This window comes from Peromyscus eremicus, chromosome 3, assembly GCF_949786415.1.
Source record: "Peromyscus eremicus chromosome 3, PerEre_H2_v1, whole genome shotgun sequence".
Taxonomy (NCBI): Eukaryota; Metazoa; Chordata; class Mammalia; order Rodentia; family Cricetidae; genus Peromyscus; species Peromyscus eremicus.
In genome coordinates this window covers 14,128,327-14,153,893 of record NC_081418.1, presented here as the reverse complement: position 1 = coordinate 14,153,893, position 25,567 = coordinate 14,128,327, and the positions used below count along the sequence as shown (strand labels likewise).

The following is a 25,567-nucleotide window of genomic DNA, read 5'->3' as shown; positions in this document are numbered from 1 at the left end:
GTTATGTATATTTCTTCTTCATGTCAATATTTCAAATATATTCATTTTCTCTTTTCTCTTCCTTCTTTTTATCTCTTTGGCTGCAAAGATTTCTACCATATACGAAGAAGCAGTTATTTAATTTTTCAACTGTATTAATGACATGAAGAATGATAATATTGTGAGGAGTAAGAAAAAATGGGCTAAAGTGCTTTACCTGCCTGAAGTGAAATGCATGTATTCCGGGAATGTAGATGCCTTTCCCCAGGTCTGAGTAAGAGATGCTCTTTTTTTCCCGTGTGCCAAAGGTTACATCTTCACATCATTATCAGATAGAGGCCACCTCCTGCTCTGAGTTTTATTTTTAGAAACCCATAGTTACAGTAGATGTAAGTGATACTTTTATAACTATAAGGATATTAAATTATATACCAAATAGATGACAGTTTACATGTAATGCAAGAAGCAAAAATTCTATGGGCTAGGAACTCTTTTGAATAAATATTTGAAGTTAAATGGATGATAACTTGGCTTACTCTCATAAAATTTATCCTTTCTAGGCCTCATGCTTTTTATTCCTGAACACAATGAAGTTTCTGAGTAGTAAAGAAAACTTAATGTTTTAGCGTTTATACTGTTTGAAAGAATTATTAATATGTTTAAAATGTTATTATATGGATATTTTATTTTGCATTATCAAATACTAATAGTATCTTTTGTATGCTTTCTAATACAAAATTTAAATATTCTCAATTCCTGATGCTATTGATTCATACAGGCAATCTTGATACAGTAATACATGAAGTGAAGCAGAATGATCTTTCATAGAATTTCAGCAGTTGTAAAGTTACTTTGTGTAGTTGTTTTCTGCTTGTGTTAATCAGAATATCTCTTAGGCTCTATGAAAATATGTCAAAAGAAATTATTCTTAATCATTGGTTCATTTTACTGACATTTTAATATTATCTGACAAATGAAACTGAAATTCCCATTCATTCACCACTCACTCATCAAACACTTCAAACACAGGGTCTTCTCTTTTTTCTTCATATTTGCGATGTGCCAGACTGTTTTCTTTGACCAGTTTTAGCATTAGTTGACAACTTATCTCAAACCACTCTTTAATACTTTCTAACGTTTTCTTCCATCAGATCATTTTAATTTGCTCTATTATTTTTGCTGGAACAAGTTCTTAAAATGCTCCCATTTCTATTACGACAATTCTGTTTGTATTTATATATGAGTTACATTTGGACTTGGCACCATTATTTTAAACCTTATAATAATGGGAGAGATGATATTAATGCATTATTCTGCAGGTAGTGACAATTTGCATTATTTATTCATAAGATGAGTTGTAATAACTATTAGTTCAAGTGTACTGACATATTTAAGGCCTCTTTCATACTGCTTAACTGTTGCATCTGGCTGGAGCAAGAGTGATGGCAAAGATCTTGACCTTGTAGCACTGGCTGGATTAAAGGATTCAAATGGAAAATAGAAGTTGTGGCTGGATTTAAATGAGGACCAAACAATGTGGGGATAAACGCTGCAGGAGGCAGTGCCTGAAAAGCCATATGCGATGCGTGAAAGGGGGCCGCAGTCACTAAATGCAGGGGATGTCCTAGGAAAGTAGGGTGTGCAGGGATAATGGCTGGAGCCATGGTTGAAAATGAAAAAGGAGTAAAATGTGGCTGTGAGAGTGGGTGCAGATGAGCTAAAGGGAGGGGACTGCTGTGGGAGCTTATGGAAGCAGAAACAGCGAAATGCTGCAGAAATGTGTGGTGGATGGTGGTAATGGATGTGTGCTGGTGGACCGGAACTGGCTGCACAGCTGAGGGCGGAGGGAAGGCAGTGGGCCCTGCAGCAGGCAACACTCGGAGATGCTTCGACAGCAGCTGCTTCTGCATGTGCTGCTGGGCTTGCAGCTGGAGAAGCTTGTACTTATCTATTTCATCGGGAGAAAATGTTATGGGCTGTTGAATTAAAGGGGGGGAGAGAGATTTATGACACATTTCTAATTCATCTTCTACTTTGTCATGCTTCTGCATAGTTCTGTCATAGTAAGAGTTTATATTCTCCTCTATGTGATTCATAGACATGCTTACATCTTGTAAGTCTAGATTTATCTGGTCCTCTTTGGTCTCTGTTGAATCAGTTACACCAGTATATCTATTAGATGGAAAAGCACCAAGGAAATCATTTGGTACTGGGTCACAGCTTCCAAGAAAAGGCTGGACTTCACTAATTGAAGATTTAGATTGCTCTTTTGTTGTCTGGTTCTTATTTCTGCTTAAAGACTGGGAATCCATTGCTGCATGCTTTATGCCTTTGGAGAGATAGTTATCACATTCAGTGTCTGGTAAAATAGTAAAATTATTTTTTTGTGAGCTTTTGATTTTGTGAGAAGTCTTATGAATTACGATGCCTTTATCATTTCTCCTTTTGCCCATCAGTTGTCTCTTCTCTGAAAAAGGCAATGATGTTCTGTTACAGCTTGGTGGTCCAGGTTGAATTGTGTGTTGGATTTGTGAATGAGACTCTGGTTCTCTTAAACCACTGTTGGAAGAGAACTCAAACTTTGTTGATTGCTCCTGACACTTCTTGGCTTTCACTCTTTCTAAAAGACCCTTGGCTGTCAGGGAAGGCCCTTCTCCATCTGGAATGTGTGACTGCGTGGTTTCTGAAGGGCCACCTGCACAGCTCCTGAGAAGGTAATTGAGAGTGCTGGGGTTGCATTGTCTGCACTTGACTTTTCCCACATCACAAATGTGAAGGCTGGCAAAGGACTTTTGGCTTCTCTTGTTTTTGTTTAAGCAGTAAGCTCTCTGTCTCAAATACGAGCCTGATTTGCTGTGCTGAGGTCCTGGGCCATTAAAGGGTTTTTCACCATTTCTATCAAGGGAAACCTGTGAACTGGAATCACAACGGAAAATTCTTGTGGTTTTGGGCCCTGCAAATTGTTGAGTTTTACCCAGTTTATATCTTTCTCTGCAATGACAGTTTCTGTGTTTTGACTGTTTTCTGGTTTTAAATGAGTTCCACAGTTTGCCCTTCCCATCCTTCTGGGTCTCTGAGTGAGGAAAGTTAGTGCTTATTGGCACATCAGACAAGCAGAGGCAATTGTGCTTTCTGTGTTTCCACATGTGCCTTTCGACTGAGTCACACTCTGTCTTGCAAACATAGAGCAAATGACGGCTCCCACTGCCGCTGGACCGATGACTTGAACACACGTTTCTCCAGCTGGACATGTTTCTGGGAGAGTCTTCTGGTGTTCTGGGACGGTCACCCAGAGGTGGCTTTGGAGAACATCTGTCATAACTTGGTTTCCCACTCGTAGAAGCCCTGCTGGCCGTGCTAATGTTGCAGCTATTTAAGCTTTCACTGATCCCCTTCGCATGTTCACTGTGACCCTCTGACGTATAAAGACGAAAATTCCAAGTATCTTGGTTTTCTCCTTCAAACTCTGAATGTGGACTGCAGGGATTCAGTTTATGCTTTTTAGTCCTAGAGATGTGAAGAGAGCATGGGAGACCCTCCTGAGCGTTATTTAGAACGGCCCTTTTGCAGCTTTGCCAGTGGACGTTGGAAGGTTCCTTCAATTCAGTGTCATCAACATTATCTTTTCTTATGCCATCCTTTAGAGACAGATGAAAGCAAGCAGGCACTTCAGGACTTTTCATTTCCAAGTCTCGTAGACTATCATGCTCACTCGTACTAGAATCAGAGTCATTGTAGCCCACGTTGTATTGTCTCTGGAACTTTTCCCAATCTGGGTTAGCTATAATCATCTTTGGCTTCAGAGATTGATTACCTTGGGTCGTTTTTTGTTGTTCTTTAATTAAACCTGAGACTTGGCTCTCTGTTTTTGGCTTCATTTCCAAAGCCTCCTTCTCCACTTCTGTTTTTACATTCTCTGAATTATGTTCATCCTTTGTGTTTCGAGAAAGTTTGAAATCAAAATATAATGGATTACAGCCATAGGATATGCAAGGTTCTGTTCTGGTAAAGAACAGAAGTTCTGTAGGCCACTGTAGAGTGGTGTGGCCATCCTTGCTCTGTACGTGAAGGAAAGGCAATGATTTGGATTTTAGATCATGTGGACAACCTTCTCTGCAATGCCTTTGCACTTTGTTGCTAACTCTTTCTGCTTCATCTAAAGACTTTGCTCTGTCTTCCATTCTGGAGTTAGAATTCAGGTGTGTTTTCATCTTTTGTTCACTTGGCCCTGAAGGCAAAAACTTATCCAGACCTTTACACCAACTGTTATCACTGTGCTTGCAAATGTGTACTGGACTGGAGGATTCATTTGCTTGGCATGGGTGATTAATGCAGTTTTCTGAAGTATCCTTCAGTGCATTCCCAATTCCTTTCTCTCCGCTGGAAAGAGTAAAATCTCTTTCTGAAAGATGGAGTTTAGGGTTAGAGAAAGAAGCATGAATGCCTGATGAATCTTTCAGCCTCTCATTAAGAGATTCATTTTTGTTTTGTGACACTTTAGAGTTCATCGAGAAGGTGTTGTTTAAAACACCTTCCAGATGGCTGGGTGAGATGACACCTTCTTTCTTAGTAAGGTGTGGATCGTCATTTGCAAACCTGCAACACATACATTTCTCTACTGTTTGTTTGACTTTATAGGTGGGTGACTTGTTACAATCATGGCTGTCCTCTGTATTCTCGCTGAAAACGGAGGCTGAGGATTCTAATTTTAGATAGGCTTTTTTTGAAAATGAAAATGAAACTCCTGTCCTCTGGTTTGCGTTGCTGAGATCGGAAGATGTTTGTGTAATCCTGTTTCCAAACAGGAACCGCCTATCTGGCTGTAGCTGCTGACGGTTTGGTGTGGTGAATCGCTGCTTGTCCACAGTGCCTCTGGGGAGGTTCTTTCCCTTGAGGAGAAGGGCGCTCTTCATGCAGGAGACCTTTCTGCCATTCTTAACCTGGAAAATTCCCTGCTGGAGTTGCTTTTCCATTGCTATCCTGGGGGCTTTGTATGCTGGTCCATTTCCAGAAACACTGTAAATATAGTGAATATTTAAATGAGTAGGACATTAGCATTGGAATCAAATCTATATGCAAACAACATTCCATAGTATTTCTACAATGAGTTGTTTTAATATTTATTGGTGAACATTATTTTCTACAAAATCACCATTTTATCATGCACATACAAGTCAGTATAACTGTTGTATGGCTATACTGAAATGCTCTGTTTAATCTGTTATTCAGAAATGTAAAAAGCAATAACAAGTAACTATCTTATTTGAAAGCTACAAAACAAACTAAAATAGAGCATTTACATCACAATATAATCCTTAGAACCTATGATCTTTAGAAATGCAGATTTAATATGTTTCATAGTCTTCTAACCAGTTCTTTCATGTTCAATAAGAAATTAAAATTTGCAAAGTGTAAAAATAGTTTCAATTTGATTTTTCAGCATCTTCAGCACTCAATATTTAACCCTTCAATATCAAAAGTCTTTCCTGTTTACTTCTGTCATTACTTAGTCTTTACTCTTGTCAGCAGCTAGCTAATGAGTGCAGTAGCACGAAGCTGATGTGTTTCAAGCAGGCTCAGTGTTCCCAGGGATTTTCCTGTAGCTTCCCTTGCTTCTTACTCACGAGAACAACTTTATGCCAACTGTGCATTCTCCATCTTTTGAGGTTTTTCCAGATTGTTGATTTTGCTGAAGTTCATTAATGATTCAAACAGAAAGCAGAAAATAAACATACATAGACAGGAACTTTGAGGTTAAAATTAGTCTTTTCACACCCTATCTGCTACCTCTTCCCTACAATGATGCTGATGCTGGCTGAGGAAAAGCAGCGCTACTGCATCACTTTTCCAACAGCTTATTTGAAATGCCATTCTGTTGCTTTTCCCATGTGTCTGGACGGACATCTAACTTGTGTTGTCTATCTTAGATTTTCATTTTCACTCATCATTTGTTTCTTGGCTATAAAATATTAAAACTTACGTCCTTAAAACATATCATTTAAATTCTGAAGGACTGTGTTTTCAATACTTATCCTTATACCCACACAAAAATGTAGTTCTCAATCCTCCTCAAAAAAATCTACTTTTTGTAACAGATGGAGACAATTACAGAAATTCATAACTGGTCAAAATTCAGAAAATAAGTGGTTCTGGGGTACTGAGCTCAACTTGATACACCTACAACTCAACACCTACACTCAGGGAATATCACAGAAAAGGGAGTATAGGTTGCAAGAGCCAGAGGATCAGGGCACGTGCTGTGGGATAGTGTCTTCTAGACATGCTAGAGAAACTGTTTCCATGAAATCTCAACACTATGGCTGCATAAATAAGCCCTGTATAATGACAGCAGTTGACATGCCAGCATGAATGGAGAAAATTTCACAAGACTCCACTTTAGGTAAAGAGATACAGGCAATCAATGACTTCTGAAAAGGGAAGAATCTATTTTCTGAAAGGAAAACTCCCCTGATGTGTTATCCAATCCCAGGTCATCAGCTCTAAACATAAGTACACAGGAACAACATGTATTGGACTCAGGACACATGTTAGTACTCTACTGCTTATAATCTCTTGCTTTAGATGAAGGATAATTTTTGGTATCCAAAGTTTACTTTACTGACATCATTGCATTTTTACAATACTACAATCTGTTATTTTCTCTGCCCTTACGAATTTTAACTTACAAACTATAATTTTAGCCATTATTTATATCACTATTTTTTGAGATTATTTGTTCTCATGAGTGGCCGGCTAAAGCTTGATAGTGATGGTATATTCCATTATTGTATGGAAATCAAATTTAGGAATTTTATAAAACAGTGACTTTTCCTTAATTGTTTCATAGTGAGGATTATATATCCCCCAGCTCCGTTACAATAATCTTCTTGCTTTGATAATTTCACCATGCTTTTCAAAAGGTGTATTTAATGTCACTAATGGGGAGAAGTATTTAAACACAATGTGTGGGCTATTGAATGCTATTTCAACCCAAAGCAAAAGACCAAAAATGTTTATTGAAGTTTTATTGGAACCTGAACACAGAAGAACAAGGAATGACAAAATTGTGACTCTAAATTTTGTTTTGGTGACAAGTATATATTTCTCCATGTTTTTGCCATTATTTGGATTAAGCAGTATCTATGCTACCTAATTGATAAGTTTGCTTCTTCTGAAAAAATCAGTCAATTTTCTATTATTATTGGTATTATACTCAACAGAAAGTATTCAGATTCTCATGGGAGAATATTAACATTTCTTCTTCCAAATTGCAATCAAACATGGATATTTTACTATTTTTAAATTATGTTTCATTTAATTTTTTTATTTTTATTTTTTTGGTTTTTCGAGACAGGGTTTCTATGTGTAGTTTTTGTGCCTGTCTTGGCTCTCGCTCTGTAGACCAGGCTGGCCTCAAACTCACAGAGATCCACCTGCCTCTGCCTCCCAAGTGCTGGGATTAAAGGCGTGCGCCACCACTGCCCAGCATTTATTTAATTTTAAAATAAAAATTTAGTTAGTTATTTGAGTATGTGAGTAAATGTATGTGGGTGGATATATCATGGTACACATGGGGAAGTCACATAGATATAGGCATATAATATGAAATTGTTACTATAATAAAAGTCATTGACATATTTACCACAACACATAATTACCTGTGTGTTAAAAAAAACTTAATATCGTATATCTTAGCAAATTTCAAGTAAAGACTACAATAATTATTACTTTGTATAGTTTCTAGGCTCTATATCAGTTCTCAAGAATGTATGTGAATGTGCATTGACTTTCCATTTCCCTATCCTCTAATCCCTAGCAGTGAATGCTCCTACTTCTGTAATTTTTCACAGTTAACACATTTGTTCTTTCATTTTCTTCTTTGAAATTATCTTTAGTTTCAGTGATTTTAAAATAATTACTTTTATTTGTAATACCTAGTAAGAAAGTGACTATAGAACTAACCATTTAACTCTTATTATTGGGTTTTCATCTCAATATTGTTCTCAATTTCTAAAGCAAAGTAACTTCATAAGTATACAATTTGTCTCCTATGGGGGAAAACATATTTTTCAAACAGAAAAAAAAAACATGTACCAAAACAGAATGATTGTGTGTGTGTGTGTGTGTGTGTGTGTGTGTGTGTGTGTGTGTGTTGCATTCTGGTCCTTATATGGTGAGCTTCTGTTTTCAGAATCAACATTTCTAACATTTCTCAAATGTTGCAAAATCACCCATAAAGTTGCACTGAACTTAGATTTTTATGTAGAAGTTTCTGTTCGGAAAGTGAGTACCTCCCAATGCAATAGACACTTTCACTGGAGCCCCAGTTGAGTGAAGCTGTCCAAGAGAATATCGAAGCTGGCTGCCTGTGTGAAAATCATAGCCAGTTTCTGCCAATATCTGTTTATCTGTTGGTTCAAGTCTCCTCACTACTGCTAATTCACCTTTCTTTTCCACATGAAGAATCATGTGATTTGGATCATTCTCCACAAAGAGCAACAGTTTCTACAGGGTGAGTTGTATGATGCTGGGAGTCAGATGTGAGTTAATAGGGCAAGACGCAGCACAGAAAGAAACACAAAATGCTCACAAAAGGCCTGCACACCAGGGTCAGATTTGCCGGCTTTTCGGGAAATGTGAGTGAGGCTAACAGACCAAAGGCACATTGTCCAGGAAAGAGGCCACAATATTTTTAGTTGTCATTTCATTTTTAATTTTCATGTCTCACTCCTGCTTCAACAACAAAAATATTTTATAACTCTAAGTGACTTCTGTTAGGGCATGAGGCTGTTATGCCAATAGAGCAGTTGGGCAGCAATAAAAAGGAAGAAATAATCTTCATGATTTGAAATTCTGTGAAAGCTGAACATGTATCTTTTCCAGTAGGACATATTCTGGCCTATAGAGTGTTTACATTAGAGTGTGTTTGGTATGTAAGGTTTCCTGATAGATACCCTAACTTAATAGAGTGGACATTTTTATCTGGAAGACCTTATCAGGTAACCACAGCAACTGAGAAATTTAACAACAGGGTTATCATCATTACTATTTCATCATCCGTGAGACCATCATGCCCTCACTGCCACCATTATTAACATTCCTCTGATCCTTTCCATCGGGGGCAGGGATGTGGATGTGTAGTTACTTTCACAGTAAAGACAACGACGGTAATGCTTGTGAAGGCAACTCGATTTGCTGCTGAACAAGGCAAATTGGGTCTGGCCTGTGAAGACCGTTTTTGAGGATTTTTTTTTCTTCCCCATTTATTATTATTTGATTTACTGTGTCCTGTAACTAATCATGCAGAAACTGAAATGTGATCTAGATGTTTTCCTGTATGTTACACTAATGAACACAGGAGTTAGTCTTCTAAGCCCAGTTTCAGCAGGTCTGATTTGTTATTAATACTAATGCATTACTATGTCCAAATAACATGAGTTCCTCGTTTTATAGACTGGTAGAAAGATCAGTGCCCAATACAGTGTCTACTTTTCTTATTGTGTGGGCCTTCCCAGGAAAATCTCTTTGTATTAATCTAATCTCTGTACACATGTAGTATAGTACCTTTAATTCACTTTTATCTTACATTTTTAAATTTTTAGTATTATCATATATTTGATGTTAATTAACATATTCTAAACATTGTATATATGCAAATATTGTAAAATTGCTACTGCCACCATTACCATGAATAATTGGCCAAAATCATAAGTATTTCCTAATGATCACATTTGAAGTCCAATATTTTATAGTAATATAACTGAACCATTCACTCTTGTTATTTTATATTGTTTTCCATTTAAACAATAGAAATTTAAATTCTGGCAGAGCTATAAATTCATAATTCACCAGGTTGCTGTCAACCATATTAATTAGTTATGTTACTGTTATACATTATGATTCATATTAGCACAATTCACAATCTGCAAAGTTAATTGCATTCCAGGTAACAACTTTGAATCATTCAGCGGTTGCAAGCTTTTTTAAAATTGACAATTTTCAGTTACAAGTATGTATTAGTGTAATGCTTGTTATGGTATAATTATCAATTAAAATGGCACTGTAAGGTAAATTTAACCACATTAATTCTATTTTGTTTGTCTGCCAGACAATGTTAGTGTCATTTATTCTAGAATCAAGTGTGAACAAGGGAATATACAGGACATGTATTTTCCACCCCAAAGGTGCATTGTTATTTATAGTTTTAAAAACTATCATTATAGATGCTTGAAGCAGAATAGTGTTTGCCAGACATGACATCAAAGTTTCATATATGAATACACATCAGCTGGAACGGTACACAGAGTGTTTACACAAGATCAAGGCACCCAAATTCCTAAACTGGATTGGGGAGAGGCTCATGAGGCCCCATCCCTATCTGAGGAGCTATTGGTAATTGATGGCTGCTGGAAAATGGAAAGTCAGTTTTCTTCAGGGATGTGGGTCCTATGAAAATACCATCCTTGATCTGGTAGATGAGAAAATGATCCCACATGCACGTACACACAGGGAGCACTATAAAGTATTTAAATGTAGATGTGTATGTACAGTGGGAACATATGAACTTGGTAAGGAAAAGTGTGAACAGAGGAGTTGAAGGGGAGGGAATGGAGGTTGGATTTGATCCAACATATTGTACTTTAAACATTAAACATATTATATGCATGTATGAACATTAAATAAAATATTTTAAGAGATATCATTATAAAACTTAAATTACTGTGGAATTATGTCAGAACAAGTCAAGCTAGAACAGATGACAGTTTATTAAAATTGTTCCCTGGATCACTTCATTAAACAGGGTAATAAGTTAACAGCATCACGAAGAAAAAAAAATCAAATGACAAAATTACTAATTTACAAACCATTAATAATTAAAAGTTTGCCTTCAGGCATATTTGTGGATTAATGTTAATTTTATATTGTTGTGGGGAACCAAGTAGATTCATTATTGAATTTTCCAGGAGACAGGAGAAGCAGTCTGGACCATCCAAGCCCCTCGACTTCTTACCACTCAGATTGCTGCCGCAGCTCAGCCAGCTGATGGAGTCGCTTAAGTGCTTTTTCTTGTTTCTTCTCATCTTTCCATGACTTGGAAGCCACGTTTCGAGCAAATTCTCGTTGCTTTAATTCCTTCAATCTCTATAGAAAAGAATCAAGCAGAAAGGAAACTATAAATAACTATAACATGCTTTTCTGTCTACAGAGCCTTTATTAAACATGGTCCTGAATGCAAAGGTGTCTTTTGGGATATGGAAAGTAAAAGCATTTCCTTCAATGTTTTTCTCTGCTCTAAGATAATTGTGGAAGATAAATGTAGTTGTTGACTAAAGCTTGTCAAAGTCAATCCCAGAGTGTGCTGGAAAGCTGGGACCCGGTCCTTGGTGGAATCACCCTGACCACACAGCTGACTCATTTGTGTCTGTGGGAATGAAAAAACAAATTCATGTGCTATCTGCAAAGAGAGAGAAGGCCAGAGCTTACACTTTCCTACCTAGTTCCTCCCCATAAAGATGATGCTGATTCAATAAACTGAGTGGAATGAACTTCTCTCAGTAAATTGCTTCTAATCTAGGTCTAAGTGGGATTTTAAACCATTTTTAGTTGAAGATATATACTAAATGCAGAGCCAGATGCAAAGAAATGGTTAGGAATTTAAACTCAGAACAGTGGTTTGGCCTTTCTTCATTTAAATTAACTTGAAACACTTTTAATGATTATTCTCTAGACAATTGGTTTATAGGCAGATTAGCTGCTTCTTATTGTCTGTTTGGATCTCTCCTTCAGAAACTGCTGCACAACACGCCTACCAACATTGAAAGTATTGAGAAACAGACACTGTCAAACAAGTATTGTGAAGCTTGGGGCTTAATGCTCAATTGGAAGTGTACTGGAAGATTAGCCTTTCTTAATGCTCACAAGATGATAAATAGTTTAAAATCTGTGTCCACTTTCAATTTTTCATATTAGGTATAAAGATCCTCCTGAGGTAAGGAAAAATCTACAAACTATCATTAATCTGGTAGCAGAGTATTTCCTACACATAAAGCAAAGCCCAAAATCTTTAATGATGATTAGCTTCATTCTTGAAAGGAATGTTGTCATAGAAGATAGTGACCAGGCAACCATATCTAAACTGAGTACCTAAAGGAGGTAGACCAGCCTCTCTAAAGGAGAATATTCTGAGTACAAAGAACAAAAGAAGCATAGAACTGGCAATGGGCACAGGGAATACAGTATTCAATCTGAATTCAATTTTTATAAATGCTTTGCATATTTTTAAACAAAAAAGAAAAAAATAAAGAAATAGAGAGAGAAAAGAAAAAGCCCCAAGAGTTAAAGTATGCCTTCCCCCACACCCAGAAAACAAAACAAAACAAAACAAAACAACAACAACAAAAAGATGGATAGTTCCCAAGTACAGCTAAACATCAGGGTGTGACCATGAAGGAGATGACAGCCTGTGTCTGATATTTGTACTTCCTCCGACTCCACATGCTCTTTAATAACTCTAGGATTACAGTGAATACTTACCTGATGAGAAAACACTCTTGGAAATTATTTTGCATATTTTAAGAGGATACATACGTTTCACTTTATGTTGAAAAAAGGAGCTGGTTATTTTCGGTGAAGATGGCATTTTTACTCTTGGTTAATAGATGTAATAAAAAATATTCCATATTTATTTAATATTTGGTATTACCAGCATATAAAAGTTTTATAATTGGGGAAGTTGATTCATTTATTTATATTTGATCACTTAAGATTAGAATATTATTTGGAACTTTGGTGTATATTTGTTTTTTCCATTAGTTCCAAGATTCTGGGATACTTCTATTTCTTAATTAGAAAAGCTTTCATGTTTTCATTCAGTCTCATCTTTCAATAAATAAATGCTATAAGCTGCTCTTATGGACTACAAATTATACAAACCAATTATTTTCCCTTCCACAAAGACAAGTAATTGAACCCATATTGCTCACAAGAAAATACTCAGTCCCTTAATATTAAATAGCACACAAAACACACTTTGGAAGTCCACAAGAATAACTAAAATAGTTCTTTTGTTATGGAAATCATAAAAGTGAAATATTTTTGTAGGAACAAAGAAACCTGGAAACATACATTTTGTGTAACATCTAACCAAGTTTAGCTCAGCCAGTTGTGAGTGCTCAAGCTTACAGAGAGAAAGGAAAGAAGGAAGTAACCATGTAAAGAATTAAAGGAAATAGATACTACTGTCCACATAAACCTCAAATAATTTAGGTTCTCACCAAGAGAACTGAGAAAATTTATGTTGAGTTGAGTAAAGAATTCAGGAAACTCATCATCAGTAGAGTAATTAGCTCTGTTGAGTACTACATTGGATTTACCTAGGATAAAACCAAGGAATAAAAGAATAGTGGATTACAATCTATTTACCTGAATGATAGGCAGTTATAAAACAAGCAAACAAACAACAACAAAAACTAAACAAACAACAATCCTGAAATAATATATGAAATAAGATGTGTAACTAGCACCAAAGTCCTTTTGAAAAAAGTCCTAAGAAAACCTACTATTGTAAAAGCTTCCTAAAATAAGTACATATTTTAAAGGAGTTTAAATGGACTTACTCAGTAATAGAGCAGGGGCACAGTGTTCTCACTAGATATCACAGGCAGGCAAATAAAAAGCCCAGGGGCAGGAGTGGGTTAACTCTTTGGGAGTTGTTGGTCAGCAGGGCCCCATATACTCCCACAAATTACAGTCTATTGCTATTGTTCCTGGTTACCATCTAGAACGTGACAAGAAAACCCTACTGCTGAAGATACCACAACTTGAATCATAGAATATAGAGAAATAAAGCTGGTACTGGCCTAGAAGTTTCATTCTACTGCCTACCTTTCATAATTCTGAAAGGTGGTATGAACACTCCCAATAAGAGTAAACATCTGTCTTATCGTGCTGTGAAATCTTTAACTATGATGATGATTGGCATGGCAAGATATACCCACTGATGCAAAAGTGGGACAAATGTTATGGAACTAAACAAACACTTTCTGATTGAATTTAAGATCAGCTCCACAAGATGGAATCCATACTACATAACACCTTTACTGAGGCCAAGAACCTATGGCTAGATAGATAGGCCCTAAGAAAAATTTACTATTATTCTGCTAAATAGACACAGTATTAAATTACCTTCTACTGATTTATTGGTATATACATATACTAGTTCACTTGTCAACCTTCATCAAGAACTCTCTTTCTTTTAATAGATACTTGTTAACACAGAGACCCACATTTGTTCAAGGTGCAGAAAATAAGAAAGGGACATATATATCATAACCTTGCCTGCGAGGCTTAGTAATCATCACAGAGAGGGGAGGAAATTATTGTAAGATCCGGAGGCAGTGGCTGAGAACAACCAAATGTGTTTTCTGGACATGACAAGACAGTTGCAAATATAAATTCACAGAGGTTATGATAGCATACCCAAGACCTGGACAAGCTTAAGCCAGATAAAATCCCAGCATGGAGATGTGAGGTAGATAGGAAGTTTCAACACTAGCCCAAAAGCTGTTGGCATTGGTAGTAACTGGCAAAGGGACAGCCAGTTTAGTTTAGGGGCCTAATACCCATAGGGAGTCTGTACTCTTATGGAAGGCCCTAACACCAGAAGAATTGGGAAATCATAGATTGAACTTGATCACTTTTTTTACTAAAGAAAAAATTAAGTAGGATGGATAGGAAATTTGGTAACTGAGGTTAATATGTAAAAAATATCACTGTATGAAACTCTCAAAGAATTAATAAAATATTAAAAAGAATTGCAATGAATTGTTTTTAAATTTTCAGGGTAATATTAAGATAGGACTCTATATCAAAAGAAATACCTCTTTATAAGTAGTTAAATATAGACATAGTCAGACATGCAAAGCTGAAAGAATTCATTACTTTTAGACATAAATAAGAAGTGGTAACAGGTATCATGAAGTAAAGATGAAAATGATATCAGAAACGTTTACTCTGAAGAACAAACTGGAAAAGATCTGTGGTGATATTTAATATCCTTGTGATGCTTTCTATTATTACACTGTTAGGTTTTGATGTTTACAGAAATTGTATAAATAAAATGAGAAGCAATGGCATTGAGTCTGGGAAGAGTGAAATGTCAATGTACTGTTGAAATGTTTCTTCCTTATGTATGAAGCAATATATTACCAATCAAAAGCAGACTGTTAAGTTAAAGAAATGCACTATAAATTATATAACAACTATTAAACTGATAAATTGTTTTTATGCAATTGACCAAAAAGGAGATATAAAGGAATGATTAAATTTTTAATCTAAAAAAAGAAAAATAATAAAAGTGAAAGCAGAACAAATGGAACAACTGTAAAAGAAATCATAAGATAACTAGAATTCAAATGTATCAATAATTAAGCATCCTAAACAGCAAAATGCAAAGGAATTGAGTATCAATAAGAGAGTGAGATCTTATAGACAACAGAACATTATTCATTCACAAAGAGGATGGCATTTAAGCCACACAGATGGAGAACAATGAGCGACGGGAAATAAACCTGGCAAACAAAGGCAAATTCTCTTCAGTATCACTCATATGCAGAATATAAAATAGTCAATGTCCTAGAAGTTGAATAAAGAATGACGTTTATCTCTGCATCCAGATCCCTCAGTAGTTGGATGAGGTTTCTAGCACGACAATTAGGGTGTTTGGCCATCCCATCACCAGAGTAGGTCAGTTCGGGCTGTCTCTCGACCATTGCCAGCAGTCTGTTGTGGGGGTATCTTTGTGGATTTCTGTGGGCCTCTCTAGCACTTTGTTTCTTCCTATTCTCATGTGGTCTTCATTTACCATGGTCTCCTATTCCTTGTTCTCCCTCTCTGTTGTTGATCCAGCTGGGATCTCCCGCTCCCCCAAGCTCTCTTTCCCTCGACCCTCACCCTTCACTACCCCCACTCATGTCCAGGCTGTTCGTGTAGATCTCATTCCATTTCTCTGTCATTGGGCGATCCCTGTGTCTTTCTTGGGGTCCTGTTTTCCAGGTAGCCTGCCTGGTGATGTGAGTAGCAGTCCAGTCATCCTTGTTCCACATCTAGTATCCTGTTATGAGTGAGTACATACCATGTTTGTCTTTCTGAGTCTGGGATACCTCACTCAGGATGGTTTTTTCTAGATCCATCCATTTGTCTGCAAACCTCATGATGTCATTGTTTTTCTCTGCTGAGTAGTATTCCATTGTGTATATGTACCACATTTTGTTTATCCATTCTTCAGTTGAAGGGCATCTAGGTTGTTTCCATGTTCTGGCTATTACAAACAATGCTGATATGAACATAGCTGAACAAGTGCTCTTGTGGTGTGGTTGAGCATTCCTTGGGTATATGCCCAAGAGTGGTATAGCTGGATCTTGGGGGAGATGGATTCCCAATTTTCTAAGAAATCTCCATATTGATTTCCAAAGTGGTTGTACAAGCTTGCATTCCCACCAGTGGTGGAGGAGAGTTCCCCTAGCTCCACATCCTCTCCAGCATAAGGTGTGGATCTCTGGAAGTCCAATTAGCGAGAATGAGGAGGGTTTATATGAACGAGAATTGTTGAGACCAAGGTTGGATAAAGCACAGAGACAAATAGCCAAACAAACGGAAACACATGAAATATGAACCAATGGCTGAGGGGTCACCAACTGGATCAGGCCCTCTGACTGGGTAAGACAGTTGATTGGCCTGATCTGTTTGGGAGGCATCCAGGCAGTGGCACCGGGTGCTGTGCTCATTGCATGAGTCGGCTGTTTGAAACCTGGGGCCTATGCAGGGTCCCTTGGCTCGGCCTGGGAGGAGGGGACTGGACCTACCTGGACTGAGTCCACCAGGTTGATCTCAGTCTGTGGGGAAGGCTTTGCCCTGGAGGAGATGGGAATGGGGGGCAGGCTGGGGGGAAGGTGAGGGGGGCGGGAGGGGGGAGAACAAGGGAATCTGTGGCTGATATGTAGAACTGAATTGTATTGCAAAATAAAAATTTAAAAAAAAAAAGAATGACGTTTATCAGAGTCTGGGAAGAGTTGATGTGGTGGTTGAAATAAAAATGGCTCCCATATGCTCATATAATTGAATGCTTAGTCATGAGGGAGTGGCACTATTTAGAAGGATTAGTAGGGGTGAACTTATTGGGGTATGTGAGGCCTTGTTGGAAGAAGTTTGTCACTGGGGATGGGCTTTGAGATTTTAGAAGACTAAGCCTGGCCCAATGGCTCTCTTTCCTGGTTGCCTGTGGATCCAGAGGTAGAACTCTCTACTACTTCTCCAGTGCCATGTCTGCCATGTTCCTGGCCATGATAAAAATGGAGTAAACCTCTGAAACTGTATGCAAGCCCCAATTAAATGTTTTTTGTTATAGTAGTTGCTGTGCTCATGGGTGTCTCTTCTCAGCAATAAAACCTTGTCTTAGGGTTTTTATTGCTGGGAAGAGACACTGTAACCACAGCAACTGTTATAAAGGAAAATGTTTAATTGCTTAGAGTCTGGAGGTTTAGTTCATTATCATCATGGAAGGTCATGGCAGCATGCAGGCAGACATGGTGCTGGAGAAGGATCTGAGAGTAATTAATACATTTTGGGCTGCAAGAAACAGGAAATACAGTGCAGCACCAGGATGTGCAGGAAGACTCCCAGTGAGGGCCCAGCATCAATGGTATAGCAGAGTCTAGGGGCCTTAACCAAACCAATGAATCTTTTGGATGAACACCCGCTTTTAAAAATAACCTATGGATAAAGGGGTTTGTGACTCACTGTATTACACTCAGCTTCCACGACGAGATTCTGTAGCTAGAGTTTTCCTGCCTGGCCCACGGTCAGAGCAAATCTCTCTCACCCCCCAGTCCCACAGCCGCTCAGACCCGACCAAGTAAACACAGAGACTTATATTGGTTACAAACTGTATGGCCGTGGCAGGCTTCTTGCTAACTGTTCTTACAGCTTAAATTAATCCATTTCTATAAATCTATACCTTGCCACGTGGCTTGTGGCTTACCGGGATCTTCACATGCGGCTTGTCATGGCGGTGGCTGGCAGTGTCTCTCTTCTCAGCCTTCCACTTCCCAGAATTCTTCTCCTTGTCCTGTCTATACTTCCTGCCTAGCCAATGGCCAATCAGTGATTTATTTACTGACCAATCAGCAACACACTTGACATACAGACCATCCCACAGCAAGATTCTCCCTTTATTTCTTTTTTTTCTCCGTTTCTTCTCTTAAATTTCATTTTGTCTTTTTTTTTTTAAAGGGGGGATGGTTTAGATCTGGAGCATGATGTGGAGACATGATGTGAAAGACACTAAGAATAAATAAAAACAAAGTTTTAAAAAAAGAATAACTCTAGCTTCCAAGGAGGGGAAAAAAAGAACAAATCCAGCTTTCAAGAGGGAAGGAGAGAAGAAAAGAAACAGGAAGTGAACTAGCTATAGCTTGAGCATATTGGACCTCAAAGCCCACCTCAAATTGACACATTTCCTCCAACAAGGCCACTCCTAGGTCAAGAACGCCACATCTCCTAATAGTGCCACTCCCTATGAGCTTATAGGTGCCAATTACACTCAAACTACCAATTCCACTTCTTCCCCACCATAAGCTTGTAACTATACATAATGCATAATGCATTTAGTACAACTTCAAAAATCCCCATAGTCTATTACAGTCTCAACAATGCTTCAAAGTCCAAAGTTCAAAGTCTCTTCTGAAATTCATGCAGTCTCTTAATTGTAATACCTTATAATATCAAAATAAAAAAAAACAGATTACATACATCCAACATATATCCAACACAGGATATACATTATCATTCTAGACCATAGGGAAAAAATCATGATGAGGAAATACTGGACCAAAGCAAGACTGAAAATCAGCTGGGCAAACTCCAGCTCTGCATCTTCATGTCTGATGTCAAAGTACTTGGAGACCCCAAGATGTACCCATGGAGTACCTGCCAAGGAATGCTGCTGACAGGGAGCAGAACCTGCCCAAGAAAAGGAATTGTGTTGCAGTCAGCAAAGCTGAAAGGAATTGGAGTTCTGAAGAGTGCTTTAATATCAAACATGGAGATGCAGAATTTGGAGGTTGCCCATCTGCTTTTTGGTCTTGCTTTGTTCCAGTATTTTCTCACCATATTCCTTTTTCTCCTTTTTGGAGTGGTAATGTATATATTCTGTGCCATTGTATGTTGGAACTATATGATCTGCTTTTTTAATTTGATTTAGCAGGGATTACAATTAAGAGATTGCCTGAAGTCTCAGAGGAGGCTTAGCTCTTTGGACTTTTAAACAGTGTTGAGATCGTTATAGACTATGGAACTTCCAAGGCTGGATTGAATGCAATTTTGCATTATGATATGGCTACAAGCCTATTGAGCCAGGGAGTGGACTGTGATGGTTTGACTAAGAATGTCCACTATAGACTCATATATTTGAATATTTAGTTATCAGTGAATGACACTACTTATGATTAGCAGGTGTGAACTTGTTTGACAAAGTGGGCTTTGGGGTTTCAGAAGCCCAAGCCAGGATAAGTGGCTCTCTGTCTTCCTGTCACCTGTGAGTCCAGATGAAGAACTCTCAGCTACTTTCGCAGCACTATGTCTGCCTACATTCCACTGTGCTCCCCACCATGATGATGGTGGAATAAACCTCTGAAATGATAAGCAAACCCCAAGCAAATGCTTTCTTTATAATAGCTGCCATGGTCATGGTATCTCTTCCCAGCAATAGACCAGTAGCTAAGACAGTTGGGTGTGGGGTATAAGGAGAGCTTCAAGAATGAGTATAAGGATCAGCTAGCTACATTAAGAAATACTGCTCTCCTGTTTTGTAGCAGAATGCTGTGGAATAATGCCCTTGTATACTGGTTTAATAAAATGCTGATTGGCCAATAGCAGGAAGTATAGGTGGAGTGAGCAGATGGGAATTCTGGAAAGAGGAAGGGCTGAGTCAGAGTCACCAGCCAGACACAGAGGAAGCAAGATGTCAAGGCAGAACTGAGAAAAGGTACCAAGCCATGTGGCTAAACATAGATAAGAATTATGGGTTAATTTAAGTGTAAGAGATAGTCAGTAATAAGCCTGAGCTAAGGGCCAAGCAGTTATAATTAATATAAGCTTCTGAGTGATTATTTTATAAGCATACTACTGGACTGTGGGGGCCTGGTAGGACTGGAGAAACCTTCCAACTACAGCTGAATGACTACAGATAGGAGCAATGAACTGGATATTCCAAAAACCTGGAAAAATGGACTTTGAACAATTCACATAAGGAATAATAAGTTTTTAAGGATATGAATATCTTTAATATTATTTAATATTGCATTGTATACACATGTATGAGATTGCATGAATTCCTATTAATATGGATAATTTTGTGTTTTATATACCACATTATAAGTAAACTTTAAAGAAGCAAGACCCAACTGAATGTCTGCAATAAAATCAAACTTTAAATATACATGATCATGGAAGTGGCTCCTCTTACCTCCACAAATATGCCATGGAACATCTAAACAAAGATGTGTATCATGCCAACACCAGGCAAAGGAAGGCTGGAAGGCTAACATACTCAATCAATAGATGGTAGAGTGAAATTGTATTACAAATGAAGAAAATTATTTCATGGTAAAAATGGTGCAAATTAAGCAAAGAAACAGTGATAAATGTGTATGCATTTAACAGAACTTTAAAACACATGAAGTAAAAATTATTAAAACTTCAGAGAGAAAAATAAAATAGGAAATATTTTTATTGCCCTTCCACTAATCGCCAACAAATTACAAGTTGTAAATTCAATATTTCTGGAAAGATTATACTAAATGAACATCTTGTTTAAAAGATCCTTCCAATAATTAATTTATCTAATGGAAGGAAGCTTGTTTGCTCCTGAATACACTGGCCAGTTATATCAGAAATCAAAATTTCCCAGTTTTATATTAGGAATTTACCTAGTTTCTATGTTTTCCATTATTTTTATATTTATTTAAGCAGAATCACCATAATTGTCAGTAACACAGCTCAATATAAGGAAAAAGTAAATGATTTCTGTAAAATTCTATAAGAGCTTTCAATATATCAGCTCATGGAAAACATTAAAATGAGTTACAGTTTAAATTCTTTATAAAAAGCAGTGGAAAGAAATTAATTACTGTGCAGGGCAGGTAGTGAAATTGGACATGTTTTATCTTTTTATAGTCTGATAAAAAGAGAGGTCAGATAATACTAGTAAAATTCTTTGTATTCTAATTCTTTAATGAGAAACACAGATGACAAGAAACTAAACTAATTATCATGATTATAATTGTTTTATTTTTCCCCATAGATATACTTGATTTTAACTACAAATAAGAACAAAGTTCTTAATATGCTTAAAAAAGCTCACTAGTAACAAAGATATTTTACTCTCTGTTAAAATTCAGTATTTTATCCCAAACCAATGGTTCATTTTACTACACTAAGTTAAAGACCTATGGTCACCATGAGTTATTCTTTGCTCTGTTTGATTGATACCAGCTCCCTGTACACTCCTGTTTTTGTAGCCATGTAGTGCAAGATAATATGAAATCAGTATGTATTCTAATATGGCATGTACTATGTATTCTAATACAGTATAATATAATCTAATAAAGTATGAAATTAGGACAAAAAGAGGAGTGGGCAGCAAATCTGCTGCACATGGAGAACTTGCACACTCAAGAGTTTTCTGTTCTCATCAAGAAGTGTTAAACCCATTACAGAGCAACTCTCAATAAAGCCAATAAAATATTATTTCTCAAGAAAGGCCAACTTTTTCAATAAAAACTCGGTATTATTTGATAGGTTTAATATTCATTGCCATGACTGTCCCATGGGATGTAACCAATACCTGACACTGTCAATGAGGTCACTAACCTGAGACTATCAATGATATATACACCCATTGATGAGTGCGCTGCTCAGCCCTCATCAGAGAAACTTCTTGTAGTAGTTAGTAATTAACACAGAGACTACACCTGGATAATATGTAGAAACTCTGGAATATTCAGCCCTAAATGTGATGTCTATATCACACCACTCTGCTGGAGGTTCATGGGTCTATGTGGAAGAGGAGGTGGAAAGATTGTAGGAGTCAGAGGTAGTGGATAACTTTAAGGAAACTGTTTTCCAGGGATAGAACAGATGATGTATAAATGCACAGAGACTGGGATAGCATACATAAACTCTTTAACAGCTCAAGCCTCACAGAATCCCGTCATAAAGGAGGAGAAGTGGATGCAGTTTCATCCCTAACCAAGAAGCTGTTGACGGTTGATAGGTGCTGGGAACTGGGAGAGGGAAAATCAGAAGATCAGTTTTCTTCAATGGAGTGATATTAGGTATATCAGCCACACTCCAAGGCAGACCCCATGCTCAGGAATAGTGAGCCAATACATGTTGGACTCCATGTTGTTTGTTTGTTTGTTTACTTGCTTGATTGTTTTTAGAGAAAGGAAGAGTACGAGCTTGGATGCATAGGAAGTGTGAGAGGATCTGAGAGGAGTTGACAAAGAGAAAACATAAGATCAAAATATAAAGCATGAAGTTCTCAAAGAATAAGTAAAAACATTTAACAAGTCTAAAAAAATATGGCCATGAACTTCACATGCCATTCACAATACACTTTTTATTTCCTGGAGAATATACTGTACTACACAAGTAAAAAATCCCACTGTTGTGCATATCAGTGATACACACAAAGAGCTGATAGCCTTGCAGGGCAATGTTTGGTTTTCTATTCAGAGGGACTATGAGGGGACAACACATAGGAGAGAGTAGCCTATGTATCCTAAGTATGTTTCTCCCAAAAAGCCAGTCCATCCTCTTTCTCCACAACCCACCAGGAGGCTGTGTTCAGACAGAAGATCTGAATGAGCCTGTCATAGCCCATCATGGTGTATTGTCATAAGTGACTCAATTGATAGTTCATAACTAAAGACAGTCATCCATGTCCATTTGGTGGAGGGAGGTTATAGTGTCACATTTCTCATATTCAAGGTTGGTATTGTGGCTAAACTGTATTTTTTCCTTTTAATATAATTGCTCAACCTAATCTGACCTACATAAGGGCTGACAGGTTTGAGAATGTGGGCTACTGCGTCACACACTAGTTTTGTATTGTAATATATTCTTTCTTCCAAAATTCATCTTCTTTATTTTTAATTGATAGTAAGTGCACAGCCATGCTTTCTTTCTTGTTAATATTTTCTTTTCTTTTGTCTTTTCATTTCTTACAAGTGCATAGGGGTATTTGTATATATGCATGTTTACATAAGTCTGTGCAAGTCTGTGCACATGTATGTTTACATAAGTATAAGGGCCAGAGGTTGACATTGAGTGTCTTTATCAGTCACTTTCCACCTTAGATGTTGAGTCAGGGACACATACTTAAACCTGGAGCTTGAGTTTTATTAGCCTGGCTAGCCAGCTTGCTCCCTGTCCCGTCTTTCTAAATGATAGGTAACTGAGCATTGCACACAAAAGAACAGTAGAGACTACAACAACATACATGTATACATAGAGATATTAACTCCTGTCTTTCTTTTGTGCCTTAAATGTGAGATGCTTAAATGCATTTGTTCTTCATTGATCCAAGTCCCATGCTTTATAATTTTCAAACTTTGTATTAATGTATGGACACCAATCTTACCATTACCTCTGGATCCTAATATTTCTCCTGGCACTTTATGTCTGTACAATAGAAGCACTTTTTCGAGAAGAAGCATGGTTCATTACGTAAAATACTTACTGAACAAAACTTGATGATCTGAATTTGATCCCTGGAACCTGAGAGGTATTCTCTGATTTTACACGCATGCTCTGACATACTTATGCACGTACTCTAGACACAAACCATAAATGTATACATAATAGTAATAAAGAAAACTATACTTAAAAAAAAAGGTCCAGGATGTTCTGTTTCAATTTGTTTTCAGACTTGTGTAGTATTTTGCAACCATGACTTAGGCAGGAAAGGAGAGAGAAGTTTCTTAAGGCCCAGGTTCATCCACAATTGGAAGCTGCCTCTTGCTCCTCTACACAGCTCCCCATGTGTGAGGGATTTACTATGCCCCAAAATATGAGAGTATTCTTATGTTTCTGTGTTACAAAGTTACTCATCATCAGAAAACATATTGACTGTTCATATGAATGAAGATGTTCACTTTCAGGATAGAGAAGAGGATGCATAATCTAAGATCATCTTTATACTGATAAACTATTTCACATATAATCATACTGTAAGAGGAGCATCTTCACACACTTTGTTTCTCACTTATATGATCAGCATAAGAAGTAAAAGCAGAATAGCTGTTATATGTAAAACTGTGTAACAAGTCACCCCAGAGAATTGGAATTTACCCAGGAATTTCATGCTGGGAGAAGAAAAACACCGAAGCCTGGTGCCAGTCGGAGACGAACTGTTTCCTGTAAAGAGGTTTTCCACAATTCTAACCTCTTGTCAGGCTCCTTTTCAGGAGGAAACCAAAGCCAGATGATGAGGCCCAGGGCACACCTTGATCTGAATCTTTAGCTATGCACGTCTTGATTTTCTACTTATGCCTTAATCTCTAGTCAGAACCACAAAGATGGATTCAGGAGTCACCGGATTTTTTTTTTCTCCTTTCTCAACTAGGAAAATTGAGTAAAACGTCTTGTCTTTGCTTACTTTTCACTACTTTCAACACAAACAACAGAAAATAGCATATCAAGAGTCTAGAAAATTGTGCTCACCAGTGTTGCTCTGTCATCTCTGCTTTTCTGCACCCTCTTACCTCCCATTCAATTAGTTTAGCATCAAACTCAATGTCATCACAATGTCACTCAGCAAACAATGGAAGAAGATTTTATCAGTACTAGAAGTAGAATGAAGGCAGGAAATGTTGGAAGGTTGACCTTTTCCTGAATTCTCATGAATGGGGTTAATGATACTCAGAAGCCAGCAGGTTGACTCTCTGGTAGGCAGACAAGGAGAGGAGCCATGGCTAGGTAATAAAGGTGGTGAATCTCCAAGTTGACCAGATTCTTCCTCAGTCTCCTGACTTGAGACAAAACCCTGGCAGCTTTTGTCTCCTGCCAATAGGACCCCTGCTGATGGACCAGCAGTTCAATACAGTGTCAGTCACAGCTGCTGACCAATTAACCATCCTTTGGGTTTGTCATCAAACTGAATAACCGTAAGGCAAAGAAGAAAAACTCTTCAGGGGCCTTACAGTCCCCAGACCTCAGCAAGACTGGATGTTCAGCTTTCTGAGTCTTCCCTCTGCTTCACAGAGGGTCTTTTTCTGTTTGGCTACTGCATGTGTGTGTTTCTTCACCCTCAATAAATACCTTTCTTCAACTGCCAATTCTATCTGCAGTGTTTGATATTTCTCTGTTGCACTTCAGAGATTGCCTGCCTTTTAATTGTTTAATTGGAAGAGAAAATGAACCCATCTCAAGACCCCTAGACTGTATCGATACAAAAGACTGTCCATAGATATCTGATCTAGATCTTGGCATCGCAAAATCTTGCTGAATCGAAGTGATATTATCCTGT

General features: G+C 37.5%; 1 protein-coding gene across 1 annotated transcript in view; it reads right to left on the bottom strand.

The window, feature by feature from the left end:
• Positions 1–1,346: 1,346 nt before the first annotated feature.
• Positions 1,347–25,567, bottom strand: part of Znf804b (zinc finger protein 804B) — a 527,672-nt gene continuing 503,451 nt past the window's right edge. The window contains exons 3-4 of the mRNA XM_059257297.1: positions 10,991–11,121; positions 1,347–4,995 (exon numbers count right to left, since the gene is read on the bottom strand). Of these exons, the coding sequence (XP_059113280.1) occupies positions 1,347–4,995; positions 10,991–11,121 (3,780 nt within the window). The remainder of the gene's footprint in view (positions 4,996–10,990; positions 11,122–25,567) is intronic.